This window comes from Canis lupus, chromosome 11 (genome assembly GCF_011100685.1).
Source record: "Canis lupus familiaris isolate Mischka breed German Shepherd chromosome 11, alternate assembly UU_Cfam_GSD_1.0, whole genome shotgun sequence".
Taxonomy (NCBI): domain Eukaryota; kingdom Metazoa; phylum Chordata; class Mammalia; order Carnivora; family Canidae; genus Canis; species Canis lupus.
In genome coordinates this window covers 38630223-38646501 of record NC_049232.1, presented here as the reverse complement: position 1 = coordinate 38646501, position 16279 = coordinate 38630223, and the positions used below count along the sequence as shown (strand labels likewise).

Sequence of the window (16279 nt, the reverse complement as noted above, 5' to 3'; positions counted from 1 at the left end):
CAGTAGTAATGGGATGCTTGTTATGTACTATGTACTGTTATAAGAACTTCACATGTTCTAACTCATTTAATCCTCATGGAAACCTGAGACATAGGTACTATTATTATGCATATATGTATATGGATGTATATATGTACTATGTGTATGTGTGTGTATATATACACACACACACACACACATATATATATATGCCAAGATTCCATTCTAAGTGTTCTGTTTCTAGAATTCTTAAGTCTGTTCTTACCTATTAGCCTGTAGTTTGTATAGGTAGTGGGAGCAAAATACCACCTAGCAGCTGCCATCAATATTATTGTTGTCATTATTGTTATAGTATTATTTCTCATACCCAAGAGAGACCAACAGAAAGAATGAGGCTTGTGGTTTCTTGGAATTACTGCTATCACTGTATTCAAACTGGAGGAACTATTTTGCCATTTGGTTGTGCTTGCTTTATCCCACACTTAGAATAATTAAGGGTTTAGCTTCATGCAGCCCAACATTTCCCAGGCCACAGAGAACTTTCTGGCTGCCCTCAGATCCTCAGAGCTTGCCACCCATTTTCCCAGTTAGGAAAAGAGAAATAGTGGGGCAGCCCAGTAACTAAATTCTGAATAGGAACACTGGAATCCATGACTTCCAAAAGACCTTCGAGAGAGTTTCTGCCCCGTGCCACATAGAGGTCAACTGAATTCTTAATTCTTGATTATTATTCATTCATACTAAATTACTAGCAGAATCCTCATGCCCTATGAATGCAGCTATTGTTTTCCTTCTCCATTCATATCCCACCTGAAGCTTTACCTACTGTTCTTCACTCTCAAAGAGGAAGGAATGCTCTTCTTCTTGATTGATATATCTATCTTTGGAAAGGATAAAAGATTTTTTTTACCTGAAGTAACTAGTATCTTCTTAGCTATACATAAAATACTCAATTTATTTCTGTAGTGTTAATGAGATATAGAGAAAAAAAATCTTTCTTAAGAGTATATTATGTCCAATCTGGGTTTCCTATTCTGTCACCTGATTCCATCTCTTCTTTTTTTTAAAGATTTTATTTACATATAAATAAATATAGACACAGAGAGAGAGAGAGAGAGGCAGAGAGATAGGCAGAGGAATAAGCAGGCTCCCGCCAGGGAGCCTGATGTGGAACTCGATCCCAGGACCCTGGGATCACGACCGGAGCCAGACATACACTCAACCATTGAGCCACCCAGGTGCCCCTCTGATTCTATTTCTTTTTTTTTTTTTTTTTTTTTTTGATTCTATTTCTTAGTGCACCTTTAGCACTGGAAAACTCCTAAATGGATGAATCTATTCTTCAATAACCAGGCACTCACATAAGTGCCTTACATATATTAACCTATCAAGGCTGATAGGATATGTCAAGGGTTCTGATACCTCAGAACCCCTGAGGTAGGTATTATTTCATTCCCATCTTACAGGTAAGGAAATGAGAATAGAGAGGGTGTGAAGTGACTTGCTCAAGGACACACAGTTGTTAAGTAGCAGAGTCAGGATTTGAACTTAGGAAATCTGAGTCTAGATCTCAATTATGAGATATACCAATACCAATTTTTGGACTTCACCTGTTTGGAATAAACAATTAAAAGCTGGGAACCATTATTTATCATGCTTTTAGTTTGAGCTCTGCTAGGCATGACTACTTGGTCAAGTCACTTAATATCTTTGGCCTCACTTTCTTCACAGGTAATATAAGGGAATTGGGGCCAAGTTACATTCTGGTATTCTGCAACCCCAGTTACTGAGGGAGACTCATTTATCAAATTTTTAGATTCCAGATGACAAGTTTATCAGCCAATCTCCCTGCCACTCTGTGGCTTTTTTGAGTGTAAAGAACAAAGCCCTATGATATTTGATACTACTAATAGTGCTAATAGAGCAGACTGGGAAGTGATGAGAATTTAATGTCCACCAAGTTCCTCATGTGACCATGATCCTTCAGTCACCAAAAGTGAAAGAATCCAGGTTTCAATAACTGATTGGCAAAATTGGTGGCCATTACAAACATGGATTCCCAATGCTACTTGAAGACTGTGGACTTATGGTGAAGTCTCTTTACCCATCAGCATTACCTGCCAAAGGATTGGAAACCCAACCCATGCTTCATCTTTTCAATTGATTTTTAGATAGAGTTTTTGTGAACAAACGGATACATTTGATGCTCAGAAAATCCATCCACGGGTTTGTCCATTTGGAGGGTTCCAGGTTCTCAAATGTGATAAGTAGCAAACAATTAAACAATTATGGAACTGGCATAAATGTTGGGATAGGCTTAGATTTAGAGTTAACTTATGCTCAGAGAAAAAATTGGAAAGGCAATGTTACACACATGAGTATGAAAAGATGCAGAAAGATATCCTATATCACAGCCAAGTATATAAGATTTCAACACTACCTTTATGTCAAGAGAAAGGAATACAATCCATGGGCCTACATTTTAGACCTAGATAGATACACAGCTGCAGCAAGACCATGTGTGGTGAAAAGTAGTCTACTTCTTGCCAACCTTGCTCTGAAGAACTACCCTCCTGGAGGAGTTAAGTATGCAAGGGTGAGCTGGAAAACAGCACTTTTCTTTTCTAGATCAAGGGAGGGTCAATCCAGCCCACATGTGGTTTCACTTCACTCCACCATGGGTCAGTTATATTGTCAACCTCCATTAAATTAAGGAGAAAGTACATGACAATGCCCATTTTCACATAAGGTGTTTCTAGGTGTGCCTGGGATGTGCCTTCAGAAGGTTCATGGAAGTACCTAACTGGTAACCTAGGATAAAAAGGAGACAAATGGAAGCTTTCCTGGCCCAACTGTCATCTTACTGTCTCCCCCCAGTTGCAAACAAAATGGCCTACCATTAGTGCAAAAAAAAAAAAAAAAATGCCACAAAATTGAGCTTGACAGTGGGGTGCATCTTATGAGGAAGATCTGGCTCCACTATCAGCCTCTCCCCAACATTATAATTCTGGCATCATTTTCCTCACAAAAAGAGCATTGATAAATGGTATCTGTCTAGTTGTGGTGAATTTTACATCAATAAATACCTTGCTCATAACAGTTTCCTTCTGTGATTTTCCATGGCCTAAAAAAGCTTAAAATTGTACACACTGTGGGCATTGCAATCTTTGATTTTTCTGGGTTGCTAGTCTGGGGAAGGAGTCGAGGCAGGATAAGTATGGTGTGGTAGGGGTGGGGGTGCGTAACAGACCACCCGCAGAGATTTTTTTTTAATCCCAGGAAATTTCCCTGGTAAATGCATCAGTGATGTATAAGGTTCGTTTTCTATCATTAGGAACCGCAATTCAACTTCTCAGAGAGCACCCTGGACATATTCAACAATGATCTACAGAGTCCTCCCACATACACTTTTGATTCTAATAAAGGAGAATTCCATATTTGGCATGTGGGCTTTTACCAAGTCCAGGGTATAAATTTCCCTTTTGTTAACTCCTTAAATTGCAAAACAATTTGAGGGTCAGTTCCCAAACTGAGGTTTCTCTGTAATGCTGCTGTCTCTGTGTGCTAAGCAAATCTTCTGATGGCATCTGCACAATAAGCGAGTATTTGGAGGACCGATTGGACAGCGGTGCCCTGAAAACCAACTCTCTGAAATATCTCATATGGCAAGAGATGAAGCAGTGGTTTAAAAGAAGAAATAACAGAGAGTAATAATTTAGTATCTTGTATTTACACAATACCAAGTTGCACAGAACTCAGAGAACTTTGCAAAACTGTCTAATCTAAGGGTTCGTAACCTTGAATTTACAACTGAAAATTGTAATGGGAAATGGCAGGACTATATGAGCCAAACGATACTTCTGTTTTCAAGAGTTCTCCACCACTGCTTGAAGATCCAACACAAATACAATGCCTTATATTCTAGGTCCTTTCTCAGATCTCCTGAGCCATCAAGGCTGTCTGAGGGTAGCATGATACCTAAGAGGACATGGAACTTACAGACAATTAGGCTTCAAGTTGCAGTACTACCCATAGGGACAGTGATTCAATAAAGCTGGTAGTAAATTAATCTGGCCTATTTTAAATAATTGGCTTCATTGCTATTGTATTTTGTGGTTATGGAACATAAATGTATTAGCTCCCTGGTAATTAATTGAGAGCAACTAGAGATACTTTTATAATAGAGAGGAATCAAGCATTTTTAGGCTTATCTGGAAGACTGAAGGGACAGAAAGGCAGGACACAAGATTGCCCCAAAGGCCTTTGAAATACCTGAATTGGGACCTTGGAGGGAGCAGCCAAGTAGTCATGTTTATATCCAAGTACAATTACATGTTTAATTAGAATTTCAGGAAAAAATACTTGAACATCTATTAAGAACAAGAGACTCAGCTCAGAGGTCACCTTTTCTAGGTCCCTTTCCTTGATCTGAATTAGGTAACTCTTATCAATGTTCACAGACAATAACCATTTAATCTCTGCCATGACCATTATGATTGCATAGTAATGATCTGTTTGTATCCTAGCCACCAACAAATGTTAGTGCCTAGCCCCAGGGTCTGTGTCTTAGGTGTGTTTGTTTCTTCAGACCCTACAACACAGCAAGAATTAAACAGATATTTACTGAACTGAGTTGGCTTCTCCCCTAACCAGCAGAAAGTGCCCACTCTCCAGGGGCTAGAGCTTATATAACAAGGTATAATCTGGTATTCTTGGTTTACACTAGGTATCCCCTTGCCTCTGTAACAGAGCTTATCTCTGCATCCTTCAGGAAAAAAGGTGAGAACCCTCATTCTCTAAATATGTACACATATCACCCTCATCCTCCAACCCAAGTACAACTTCTTACAGAGAAAAAAACTCCACAAAAAACATACCTAATACCTGTCACTAATTATTGAGTTCTTAATATGTGCTGAATACTATGCTAAGCACTTAATATACATATCCTCACAACAATTATCCAAGAGTTAAATATACAGTAACTGAAGTTCTGAAAAGTTAAAGCATCTGCCAAGGCCAACGAGTGAGTAAATTGTATGATATTATCTCGGATTTTACACTATCATGTCAATGAGCTTAAAGCTGGAATGAATGACTGGGATCAGTCACTTACACTTCAGGGTGAATTAGCTTAGGTAGTTCTGCTTTCCTAATTCTTAGTTGAGTCGAACTGAATAAATGAGAGGTGGGTGGAAGAAAAAGGGTTAAAAGAACTGAGGCCCTGCACAAGTGGTAGAGAAGAGTCATCTGGGGTTTTGGGTAGTCCAAGGGCAAAGTAATTAGAATTAAGTCTGGGGGAGAGAGAAAAGAGGTGCTAGGAAAGAGTCAGAGAAGACAGTGCTGTAGAAAAGGAGTCAGGGACCAGAGCTGCAGTGAGGAAACAGACGTGTGTGTATGTGCACGAACACACATGTGTAAGAGAGTAATGGTGTTGGTCGTTAACAACATGAACAAACCATCAATTACACATAAACTAACCCAGTGGTTGTTAGTAGCGGCAGAGCAAAAAGGCAAAGCTCTAAGATAGCCACCCAATGGCTTCCAGATTCATGGGCCCAGGCTGCATCTTCCTGGATGACTTAGTATTTCTTCATAAAAATGTTTCTTTGCTTTTTTTGGACCTGAGTGCTTTGCCTAATGACATAGTCTGGATGTTAAGGTATTCACTTTAGGTCTATTCAGTCTCTCTTTTAGCATGGTTCATTTCCTATATATTGGCTTTGATCTGAGAAGCATGTGCCATAATGAATTTTTCACTGTCCCTTAAGCACTGGCGAGTCTACTTCTACCCCAGGCAACTGAGATTATGAGATGAAGGTTATCTGCTGGAGGTAAAGAATGAAGAGCCTGTTAACTTGTTTTGATCTTCACTAGGTTATAAACTTCAGTGGGACTAGAGGACTGGTTCTTTTCACTGTGGTAATTCCCATGCCTAGAAGAGGTAGGGGATGAATGGATGGAGGCATGGAGGGAGGCGTGGTTAAAGGGATGGAGGGGTGGAAGGACAGGATGGAGAATATATAAACATCATTAACAGAGGCAAGGAATGAACCACAAGCTCTTTAGTAATGGCTTTGGAAATAAACAGAGCTTGTTTGAAATCTGAACATGCCACCAGCTAGTTACAGGATCCCTCTTAAGACTCAGTTTCCTCAGGTGTAGTTGGGATAGGAAGAGTAAATCCTCATAAAAATATGAGGAAAATTACATAAAATAATGTATGTAAAGTGATAAACACATTGTGTATTGTAAGCTCCTCAAAATGGAAGCTGTTAGGGAAAGCCTATCTTGCTCAAAGATGGCCTACGAAGGTTAGCAAGGTATGCTCTATACCCTATCTATACCTTGAGTTAGATTTTACTTCTTTCCTTCACTTTTTTTAAAGTTTCTTCCTTCCTCCCTTTCTTTCCTTTCCCACACGTATTTGAGGAGACACTGGTTGGGAATAACATTATTTGTATAAGCTTTCTGATTGCTTCCTGACTCATTAAAGGCTTTTCTGACCATAAGGACACATCTGCTCATTTCCAGTACTCACACCTCCCTTGCCCACAGGTCTTACTTTCTTCACTCATATCATATAGGATATTCACTTTTTAGGAATATTTGGACTCTATCTCCCCTGTTCCCACATCATCGTCATCTTATTATTGCTCTTAGAAAAAACACACCATATTGGATTGGGTGTTAAAGTTAAATGGAATGTCCCAACAACAGCTACCTTTGGTAGGCTTGGTGGAATCCATGAGAACCAGCTGTTCTGATTCTTGTTCCAGAGCTACCTTAGAAACCCAGCAAGGGCTATACAGAAATCTGGCTTGGAGCTAGGTTCTATGTATACCCTCCCCTTTGATCTGCTCTTCTCTAGCTGGTTAAGAAAGTTTAGGAATAAACTGTAACAACTATAAAATAAATACAAAGGCTTTCTTAAATTGTATGGCTTCCTGCATAGGGATCTAAAAGGGATGGAAAACTATTTTTCTGAGTGTCTGTTTCATGAAGTAGGAACTGGCTGAGTTGTTTTACACATATGATCATCTTTACAACCCCTGTCTGTGGTTTGGACAATTATCTTTGTCTTACAGTTAAGGACAAGCCAGCCTTAAAGAGGTTATAGTAGCCAGCCTAATGCCACAAAGCAAATGAGGAGGCCAACAACTGTCTGATCTCAAAAACTTATGATTTCTCCCTTATTCCAGGCAGCCTTCCTCTTCCTGGTGGGGAATACTGAGTTTTGGCATCACCAAGTTTCCTTTTGGTTCTTATCCTGAAATCAAGATCCCATGTGACCAAGATTCCTATTAGGAAAAATATGGTGTCTGATTTAAAAAAAATTATGCTAAGATGATCATGAGCTACCTCTCCCAGAGGCATGTACCAAAGCAAACTATGGCTTTGGTATATAAAACATTATTGATAGTTGAATAAGTATCAGGTTCTACACAGCCAAGGTGAAGGCCCTTTTTGGCTCTTTGAATCACCTGAGGAGCTATCTCTGGCCAGCCAGGAAAGCAGTTATGTCCACCCACTCAGGACCCGCAGTCCATAGCACTGAGTTACAGAGAACACACCACTTTCAGCTGTCCTAGCATGCAGCCTATGGCCTGTGTCCATGTCTGTCTAGGCCTCAAGGACAGTCACTGCACAAGTGAAATAAAAGCTGCATGAGAAAGCAATGAGCATCTTGTGGATCTGGGAGCTCTGTTAATCTAATTCCAATCATTCTAAGCTTCAACGTATCACTAACACAAATATAGAAATTCCTTGAAGCCCTGGTCCTTGAAGACAAAATGATGAAGAAACAAAGGAATGGGAAAATTCAGGTGTTAAGGAAGAACACTGATTCACCACAGGAAAGTTGGCTGGGCTTTGCTCTGTGACAGATCTTTCTGTAACCACGGTAGATAACCTAAGAACTGCCTGACCTTGGGCCAGGGCATGACAAGAATAATGTTTCCAGAAGAATAAACTGTTTTTCAACTATATCCCCCAGGTAATTGGGCACAAACCAGGGCATTCTCTTTTTGGGTCTTTCATTTTTATGTTGCTTAAATATCTTTTTCCTTTTTTAAAAAATATTCCTTTTTTTCTTTATCTGTTTCTTAAGTCTTTTTCCTACTTTGTTTTCCAAGTTTAAGGAACAGAGTAACATAGCAGATTTCTAACACTAAGGTCACAGTAAAGCTCTCCATCTCAAATTGCATATGAGGCCTTCGTTCAAAGTTTCCAAAGAAGGCATCGGGCACACTTAGGCAGCAATAATTCTCATTTCAAAGCATGGGCCAAATTATTGCTTGCCTTTAAATGATTACTTCAGACTTTAGAAACACTGGTTTATAAGAAAAGGCAAAAAAAAAAAAAAACTGAAAAAGATTTACTTTGGGAGTCTCCACTCTACTTCTGTTGATTGATTTGTAAGCTGGAAGGTTTGTGAACTGTAAAACTCCAATGTTTCATCACTATATCTACAACAGGGAGCTATCAGGTGGTGATATTTCCATCCTCATGGTCTTACATGCAATGGGATTGATGACTGGTTCAGATACGTCAGCTCTTGGAGCAGTGAAGAATGTGGGAGGATGTTTAGTTTAATAACTCTGTTTAGAAGGGCAACACTTAAAAGTAGCCATGATAAGAAATATGCAATGGCTTCTTCAGGACCATTACCCAGACTCGGCTTCAGGGAACAAAGTGGGTTTTTTTCATCATTGTATCCTCAGCACAATGCCCAGCACAAAATTGGCATTCAGTAAATTTGCTTAATGGAGGATTGAATAAAGAGAAATTCTAGTTATCTTAAAGGGTACTATAAAATTCTAAACCAAGGGATTCCAATATTTTCTACTCTTTTACACATGGACAGATACCACTGAAATATTTTTAAAATGTTCATCATTTTAGTGTTCTACCATCCTGACTGCCAAGTTTCACTGCTCTTGCCTAATTTTTTCTTATGGAAATCTAAGTCTTATTCCCTATAGACTTCTATGGCTCCTTAATTTATAGTTAAGGCTAGTTCCCCCCGTTTTTATTTATTTATTTATTTATTTTATTTTATTTTATTTTATTTTTGACTAATAGAAGTGTTTTATCTTCAAAACTTAAATTTGACTCAAGGTGTTTTCTTTTTTTTTTTTTTTTTAAAGATTTATTTATTTATGATAGACATAGAGAGAGAGAGAGGCAGAGACACAGGCAGAGGGAGATGGAGAAGCAGGCTCCATGCACCGGGAGCCCGATGTGGGATTCGATCCCTGGTCTCCAGGATCGTGCCCTGGGCCAAAGGCAGGCGCCAAACTGCTGCGCCACCCAGGGATCCCTCAAGATGTTTTCCTAATAGAACTCATCTTTTGGTTTTGAAGAGCTTCAATTCTGTGGATAATTATCATTACCTTCAAAGAATCATACAATGGGGTGCAAGGACTAGGGATCATCCAGCTGCACCTGTCATTGTTTCCTTCATGATACTCTTGCTTGGGGTGTTATCCTCCTGCCAGGAGGATAGGCTGAGTCCACACCATACTGGGCTGATTGTGAGAGTGCTGAAAATGCTAACCTTTTCCAGGCAAGAGATCATTATTACTTTCAGGGAAAATGTAACACTGTGGATCACATAGAACACACTGTTTTGTGACTCTACAGGAAAAAAGGTGCAGATGCCTATCATAAAATACAAGCTAGCCACCGTTAGCACTTCAGTTCTATTGGGTGAGCAGCCAGTCATTTCTTCCAGCACATCTGACTGTTCTGCTCTACCTGTTTAACTCCCTTCAATGGCTCTCCACTGCCTCTAAGATATAAAGTCCAAACAACTTAACCTAGCCTACTGGGATATCCTGGATCTGGCCCCTGCCTACCCTCTAATACCAGCTTCCACTGTTGCCTTTTCTTCCTGCTCATGCCTTCCTTCTGCCTGCAACATCTCTCTTCTTTCTCCTTCACCTTAGGCAACTCCTACTTATGCCTTACGATTCAGCCCAGGCATCGCCTCCTCCAGGAAGCCTTCCCTCAACCTCAGCTTCCACAGAACCGTGTGCTTGCCTCATTTACAGCAGTTATGGTTTGAAATCTTCCTCTTCCACTAACTGGTCACAGATTTTGTTTTCTCTTCATCTCTGAGGGCCAAATACAAGCAGACTGTCGTATCTGATGGTGTACTTTCATTTGTGACTGAATTGAGATATAAAACATTCTCTGCCTTTTTTTTTTTTTTTTTTTTTTTTGTGCAGAAGGTTAACTTCATCAATGGTCTGTATAAGAACTTTCTCAGAGTCCAGGCAGAACTATGTGGTGTAAGGGGCTGTCTAACTATACGGATGTTAAGAAACCAGGGAAATTTCCCTTTCAGGACTTAACTGAAAGGAATTTTCCTAAAGCTGATGTTTCTATCTTTTTAGAATGAGTCATTTGTGTTTTCATGTGACATGATGGGAAGGTAGACTTGATCCCTTGATTTTTTTTTTTTTTTTGCCCCAGATTCATGCAATGACTAAATAAATCTATACACGCAAAAACAATTTCTAATACCATCCAAGCTCACTTCACGGAGGTTGGGGGTTGATGTAACAGGTGATGTGCAAACATGGAAAGGGCTCTCTTCATGAAAAATGGAGATTGAAGCCCTGAGGCAAGCATATATGTGACGTTTATCCTTGTTGATGTCAAAATGCTGCTGGGAATGATTCTGATCACTGGGCCAACACATTCCTGGGGAGAGAAATAAACGAGGCTGCCATTGGGCCAATCAGGTTCAATAGTTAAGAAAAAGGTCTTGGCAGGTTCCTCTATTGTAACTTGTCCATCAATGGAAGAAAAGAGAGACGGTGTAATTATGCATCTGGATTTACCAAGGAGGATGACGATAGTAATAGCATTAACTCTCCAAAGGCGCCTGAATATGGCCCCTAAATCTGGACTCAATTTCTGTGGACGCCAGTGAGCTTTGGTGTGCTTATGCTTGAAGTGCTTAAAAGTTAGCATGGACAGAGCCAAAAGGCAGCATATGGAAACTTTGGGAACACAGCAGAAGATAAACCAATATTTGGAGAGCATGTTGAAACAGTAACCCTTAAAACAAGCTGTCAAAGGGGAAGGTGCCTGCAAAACTTTGAAAGCCCCATCAAATAAATTAAAACGTGGTTGTGTAAAAAGGCAACACCTTCTGCTCTAGCCATTTTAGGCCAATATAAAAGAAAATTAGAAATTGGAAATCATTTGCTGCTAGTACGCATGGATTTTGTTAGTGTATAATAAAATAGGCATTCTGAAGTTTGCTTTTAAAGAGGAGACTCTGTGACCTTTAAGACGTTTTTCTTAACTCTCTCGTCTCAAATAGGGATTCTCAAACTTCTTTTATAGTTCTTGCTGGTTCGAGGTACCACCCTAGGTCTGAGAAAAGAGACTGAGGTTGAGGCGAGGGGCAGAAACCAAGTCCTGTTCCTGGAATTACGGGCTTTTTTTTCCCCCTTCACTGTTTATCTATTCTGCACCACTCAGCTGTTCTCTGTTGCACAGAAATAAAAGTTTAGTTTAAAAAGTATGTTAGAACAAAGCTGCAGAAATTGCCTGGAATTTCCTTCATTTTCAGCCATCTGGCTTTCATTGCTTATTTCTTTCCCCTCCTCCACGTACGTTTACCAAATCTTTTCAACACACACTGGCCAAGCTATCAAATGCTTATAATTAATAACAGTCATGCTCTTTTTTTTTTTTTTTAAAGGTAGTGCTTTCTGGCTCTCTTTGGGCTGTTCATGTCATTGCTAGAATAAACCAGGGAGATAGTCAGTAAAACTTAATAAGACCTAGTTAAATAAGAGAGAAAAATCTAATCAAATTTAAGTCCTAAATACAAAAAATTATGTTTTATTTCAAACTAAAAGTATTGCTCACCAAGAAAGGAAAGAGAGGAAAAAGAGAATTTTTCTGAGTTCCCACTATGATCCTATCTTAGAGATGAAGAATCTGAGGATTCAAAAAGGTATATAGCCTCTTAAAGGTCATGTATGTAGCTAATCATAAGAGAGCAGTATCTGAACACAGATCAAAATTTATCTGCTGGATTTTATTTTGGTGGTCTCAAGGATGGGAGAGATTTTTTTAGTAGACATTATTAAGTGAAAAATCAAGTTTCCAAGTAATATACATAATATGTTCCAATGGGAAGAAAACCTATATATGTATATAAATAGATGTTCATGTTCATATATGTATATAAATTCACAGGAAAAGGTCTGGAAAGGTATATACTAAATCATTAATAGTGGTTTATCTCTGGGGAGAAGAAGGTTCTGGAACTATAGAGTATGGTGGTAAAAAGGGGATATGTGTCTTTCTTCCTTGATTCTGCTGCATTTGACTTTTAAAGAATGAGAATATTCATGTATAATAACTTGCATAATTATAATACTCAGAAAGCTTCCGTATTGGGAAAAGGAGTCCAACCTTTTTCCTAATGACTGATTTTAGTTCCTTTTTGGACATTTCTCCCTTAAACCAGTCTAACTCACCCATGAAGGTGAGCAGGGTGGAGGAGCTTCTCAACACCAATAACTCAGATGGTGGTAAAGGTAACAAAAATAAATTTCCTTCCTTGTAATTATAACCTCTTTGCTATTAACGTTGATGCAATATTCTCATCGTCAGCTCACAAGTAAAAATGGTCCTAATTTCTTCTTACCAATTTTAGGCAAGGTTGTTAAGGGGGGTGTACTACTTTCCGTCTCTCCCAACAATCAAACTATTCCTTGGGTAATGCTAACAATTCACTCAGCCTCCATTATGTCCATTCTTTCCTCTATTAAAGTTTGCTCTCTTATTCTTATCTTGGGGATACTCTGCTATACATGGCTCCTAACATAAAGGATTCCTTATCCTAAGTCTATTTATATATTGAATTGGTATTTAAAGCTTTAAAGTTACAGAAGGGACTCTAATAATAGCACTTTCAGCATCGTCTTGTGGGTGGAAGAGAGGGGATAGGTGGATGGACAGTAGAGATACACAGCACTGGTGTCTTCCCAGCTATCATTAATACTCGGATCTAAATATTACTCCTTATACATTTGGCCCTGTCTGTTATGCCCATGTATTCAATAAACACTAAGCACCTGCTGTGTGTCAGACATAATGCCAACTGCTAGTTTCATAAGAGAGGAAGATTTGGACACAGAGTTGATAGTGAGGACTTTAAAATATAGTCCTCTTTAATAGACAACTACTATTTTTTTTAAAGTGCCCTCAAAATGCTGGCAGTCCATGCTCATGCCCACTCATGTGCGTGCACGCGCGCACGCACACACACACGTATTGGAACTATAAGAAAACCTCCAGCTTGAGAATACCCTTCTTGCTGTGGATAGCTGGGTGTGAGACTGTATTCATCTAAACCTGGAGAAAGTTGGGCACGTGCTTCTGATACCGGCTCTGCTAGCCACACAGACTAAGTCAGGAGAAGGTAAATTTAATCTCAGAAAGACAGCCCAGATGGGACATGCCCTCCAGGTCTATGGCATTCTCTGATCTGATAACTCTGACCACACATAGAGGAAAAGTGGTTCCCTAACCTGCATAGCACTGACAACTGCCTGGGAAAGCTACTTATCTTAACCAGCAGCCACCTCTCAGTGACATAAACCCGGTGAACAAGACTAGAAACATCATTTCTGCATGTCCCAGAGAAAAATGCTACCGTGTTTTGAACACATGGACATCAGTGCAGGCCAAGAGTCCATCAGAGGATACTCTAAAATGTGCAGGGATCACTGATCTGTGCACAAGAAGAATTAAAGATTTAAATGAAACTGAACAGAAGGTGCTCGGGAAAACAACACGCTATTATGTCCCTACCAGACCCATTTTCTCTTCCATGTACGTCTATACCTCTTTTCCGAATGAGAGATTGTTTTCCCCCGACAACATTTTGAAATATCTCATGGGAGATGCATCTCCGTTCATTTCTCCCTTTTTAAGATGAAAATTTGACTTCGGCCCTTTAACACAAGATGAAGAGTGTGAGTCATCTCAGGCCACTGTCTGTTGGCCCTCTCTGTCGTTTTCATTAGCCTCAGTCTTTAAACACTCAACTATGGCTGGTTGGCCCCAAAGCCCCTGGCTGTGCCCTGTAAGAGAGGTCTTGCCTGTCAGTCTGACAATTGGCTGGTAGAAGATCAAAGTACTAAGTTTATCTGGAGCAAATGCAATAAAGTTAAGCCTAACAAGAGTCCTTGTCTGGGAGTCAATATAAAGGTCACAGAGCAAATTAAGCTCATCTAATTTAACCGTGCTCCGTACTTTGAGGATGGGAAGTAACACCTTGTGTCCTATCCCTTCTGCTGCCCGGGGAGGATCGTGTTTAGTGGCTGCAAATCCCACAAGATCTTCAGCTGGGCCCGGGTGCTGACTCCTCAGCCCATCACAGCATTTGGATGTCATTACAGCCCTGGAATGTGGTTAGACACTTAGGCTTGTTTTTAAAGTGACGGTAAATAAGTGGAACAGAAATGACATCAATTACCAGCCCACAGCAGTAGCTGTCCAGTGCGTCTGCCTATAGACTAACAAAGAGTCACGGGATATTTGAGCAGGATGTAGTGACCTCAGATATAGCCTGTTCGTTTTGTAGATGTGGAAACAAAAAGGGCAGACATTTTCCCAATGCCACACAGCTCGTGGGTGACAAAGCTAAGATGAGAACCTCTGGACTTCCTAGCCAAGGCCCTTACAGGCTGTCCATGCCAAAACTACTCTGCTTTTTCCAATTTGGAAAGAATGTAGTCAAATAGAAAGGGTTAATATCCCTTGCCTGTGCAGTTAGGTTTGCCCAACTGGAGAACTGTGAGGTTAGGTTGGAGATGTGTGACTAGGTCGAACAGGGAGAGGAAAGAGGTCTTTCAGGATTTAATGCACTGAATCTAGCTCTTTCTGGGTCTAGCCCTTGAATCTATTTTATTGACTGCTCTTCTTATGGGTGGGGTGCTGCTCCAAGCAATGGCTGACTGCTTTTCTGGTTGCTGTGGAGAAGATGGCACCAGTGGCCCTCCTCACTTTTGTGTTGGAAAAGGGATTGCCAGGTCCCCCATTTAGATCACTATATGAGACATCTCTGTGACCAGAAGAAGTGTCACTATAAGCTTGTGCCCTGATATGACCTATAGTCTGGACCCTTTAAGTTCCAAAGGAAGGCATTTTGCTGAGAAATAAGTCAAGCTGTATCCGCAAATTATCGTCGATTCCTGAAGGCAACACAGTGCTTCTTCCATGTTACTTTGTAGGAAGAGAAGAAATATTGTTCTGAAAAAGCATTCCTCTTTATAGCTAGGATATGACCTTATCTTAGAACATTCTTCATCCCATCAGCAGACCTGAAAATCTGGCTTTGGTTCTTTAAACATCTCTCTTTGAAACCAGAATCATTGATAAAATGGTTTAGCTTCCACAGAGATTTGTTCCAAAGAAGTATCTGCAGGCAAGTCTCTCAAGACACCATAAAATTGTGTGGACTAAACCAGTGATTGGATTGATTAAGACTCAAGGTTGGGTAAAAATGAGACCCAGGCAGGACCGAACAATGAAATGCTTCAATTGATTTTATGCATGTGGAATGACACACATATACTCCAGAGCATGCTATAATGAATCTGCATGCTGTGTGCATACAGATTTCACAGTGGATCAATTATACCACCCAGTCACTTCAGTTTCTTATACTCTGTAATCCATTACTATGGTGTGAGGGTTTGGGACCCAGGCTAAAAATGGCAGAGATCCTGAAGTCTGTGGTTGCTTCAAGTTCCCTTCAGGAGACAACTGCAGTGCAGCACGAGCACATTCCCGTCATGCCATGGGGCTCATTCCAGTGCATAGAGTCTTCTGGACTCTGAGCATGACCACTGGGCTGGAATTCCAAAGTCCTGGTTTCAATTAAATTTAAGTGGATTTGACTAAAAGTTTTAACTGATGCTAATTGGTTTTCAAAACACTGGGTTTTGAACAATAAGCATTCTGGTCTTGCCCACGGACAGATGCACCCTACTCTGAACATGCTCCTGGGTAGCAGGGCAGGCACTGTGCCCCTTACCTGGCGGGGCAGGGATCCAAACTGCAGGATTTGAGGAGCCGTGGGGGCCGGCGGCTGGTCACACACAGGTTCTCATCAGCAGGCTCCCGTGTCTGTTTGTTCAGGCAGCTCACCACAGCCTCCTGGACACCTGCGTACAAATCACACTGTCAGGCCAGAGTGGGCGTGTGTGCAGTGATGAAGTGTAGACAAGGCAGCTGGTGGGAGGCCTCTGTGAATGGT

At 40.4% G+C, this 16279-nt stretch overlaps 1 protein-coding gene across 1 annotated transcript in view; it reads right to left on the bottom strand.

Moving 5' to 3' along the window:
- The window catches only part of ADAMTSL1 (ADAMTS like 1), a 380207-nt gene that overhangs the window by 166070 nt on the left and 197858 nt on the right, over positions 1 to 16279 (bottom strand). The window contains 1 exon segment of the mRNA XM_038552482.1: positions 16058 to 16187. Coding sequence (XP_038408410.1) covers positions 16058 to 16187 — 130 coding nt within the window.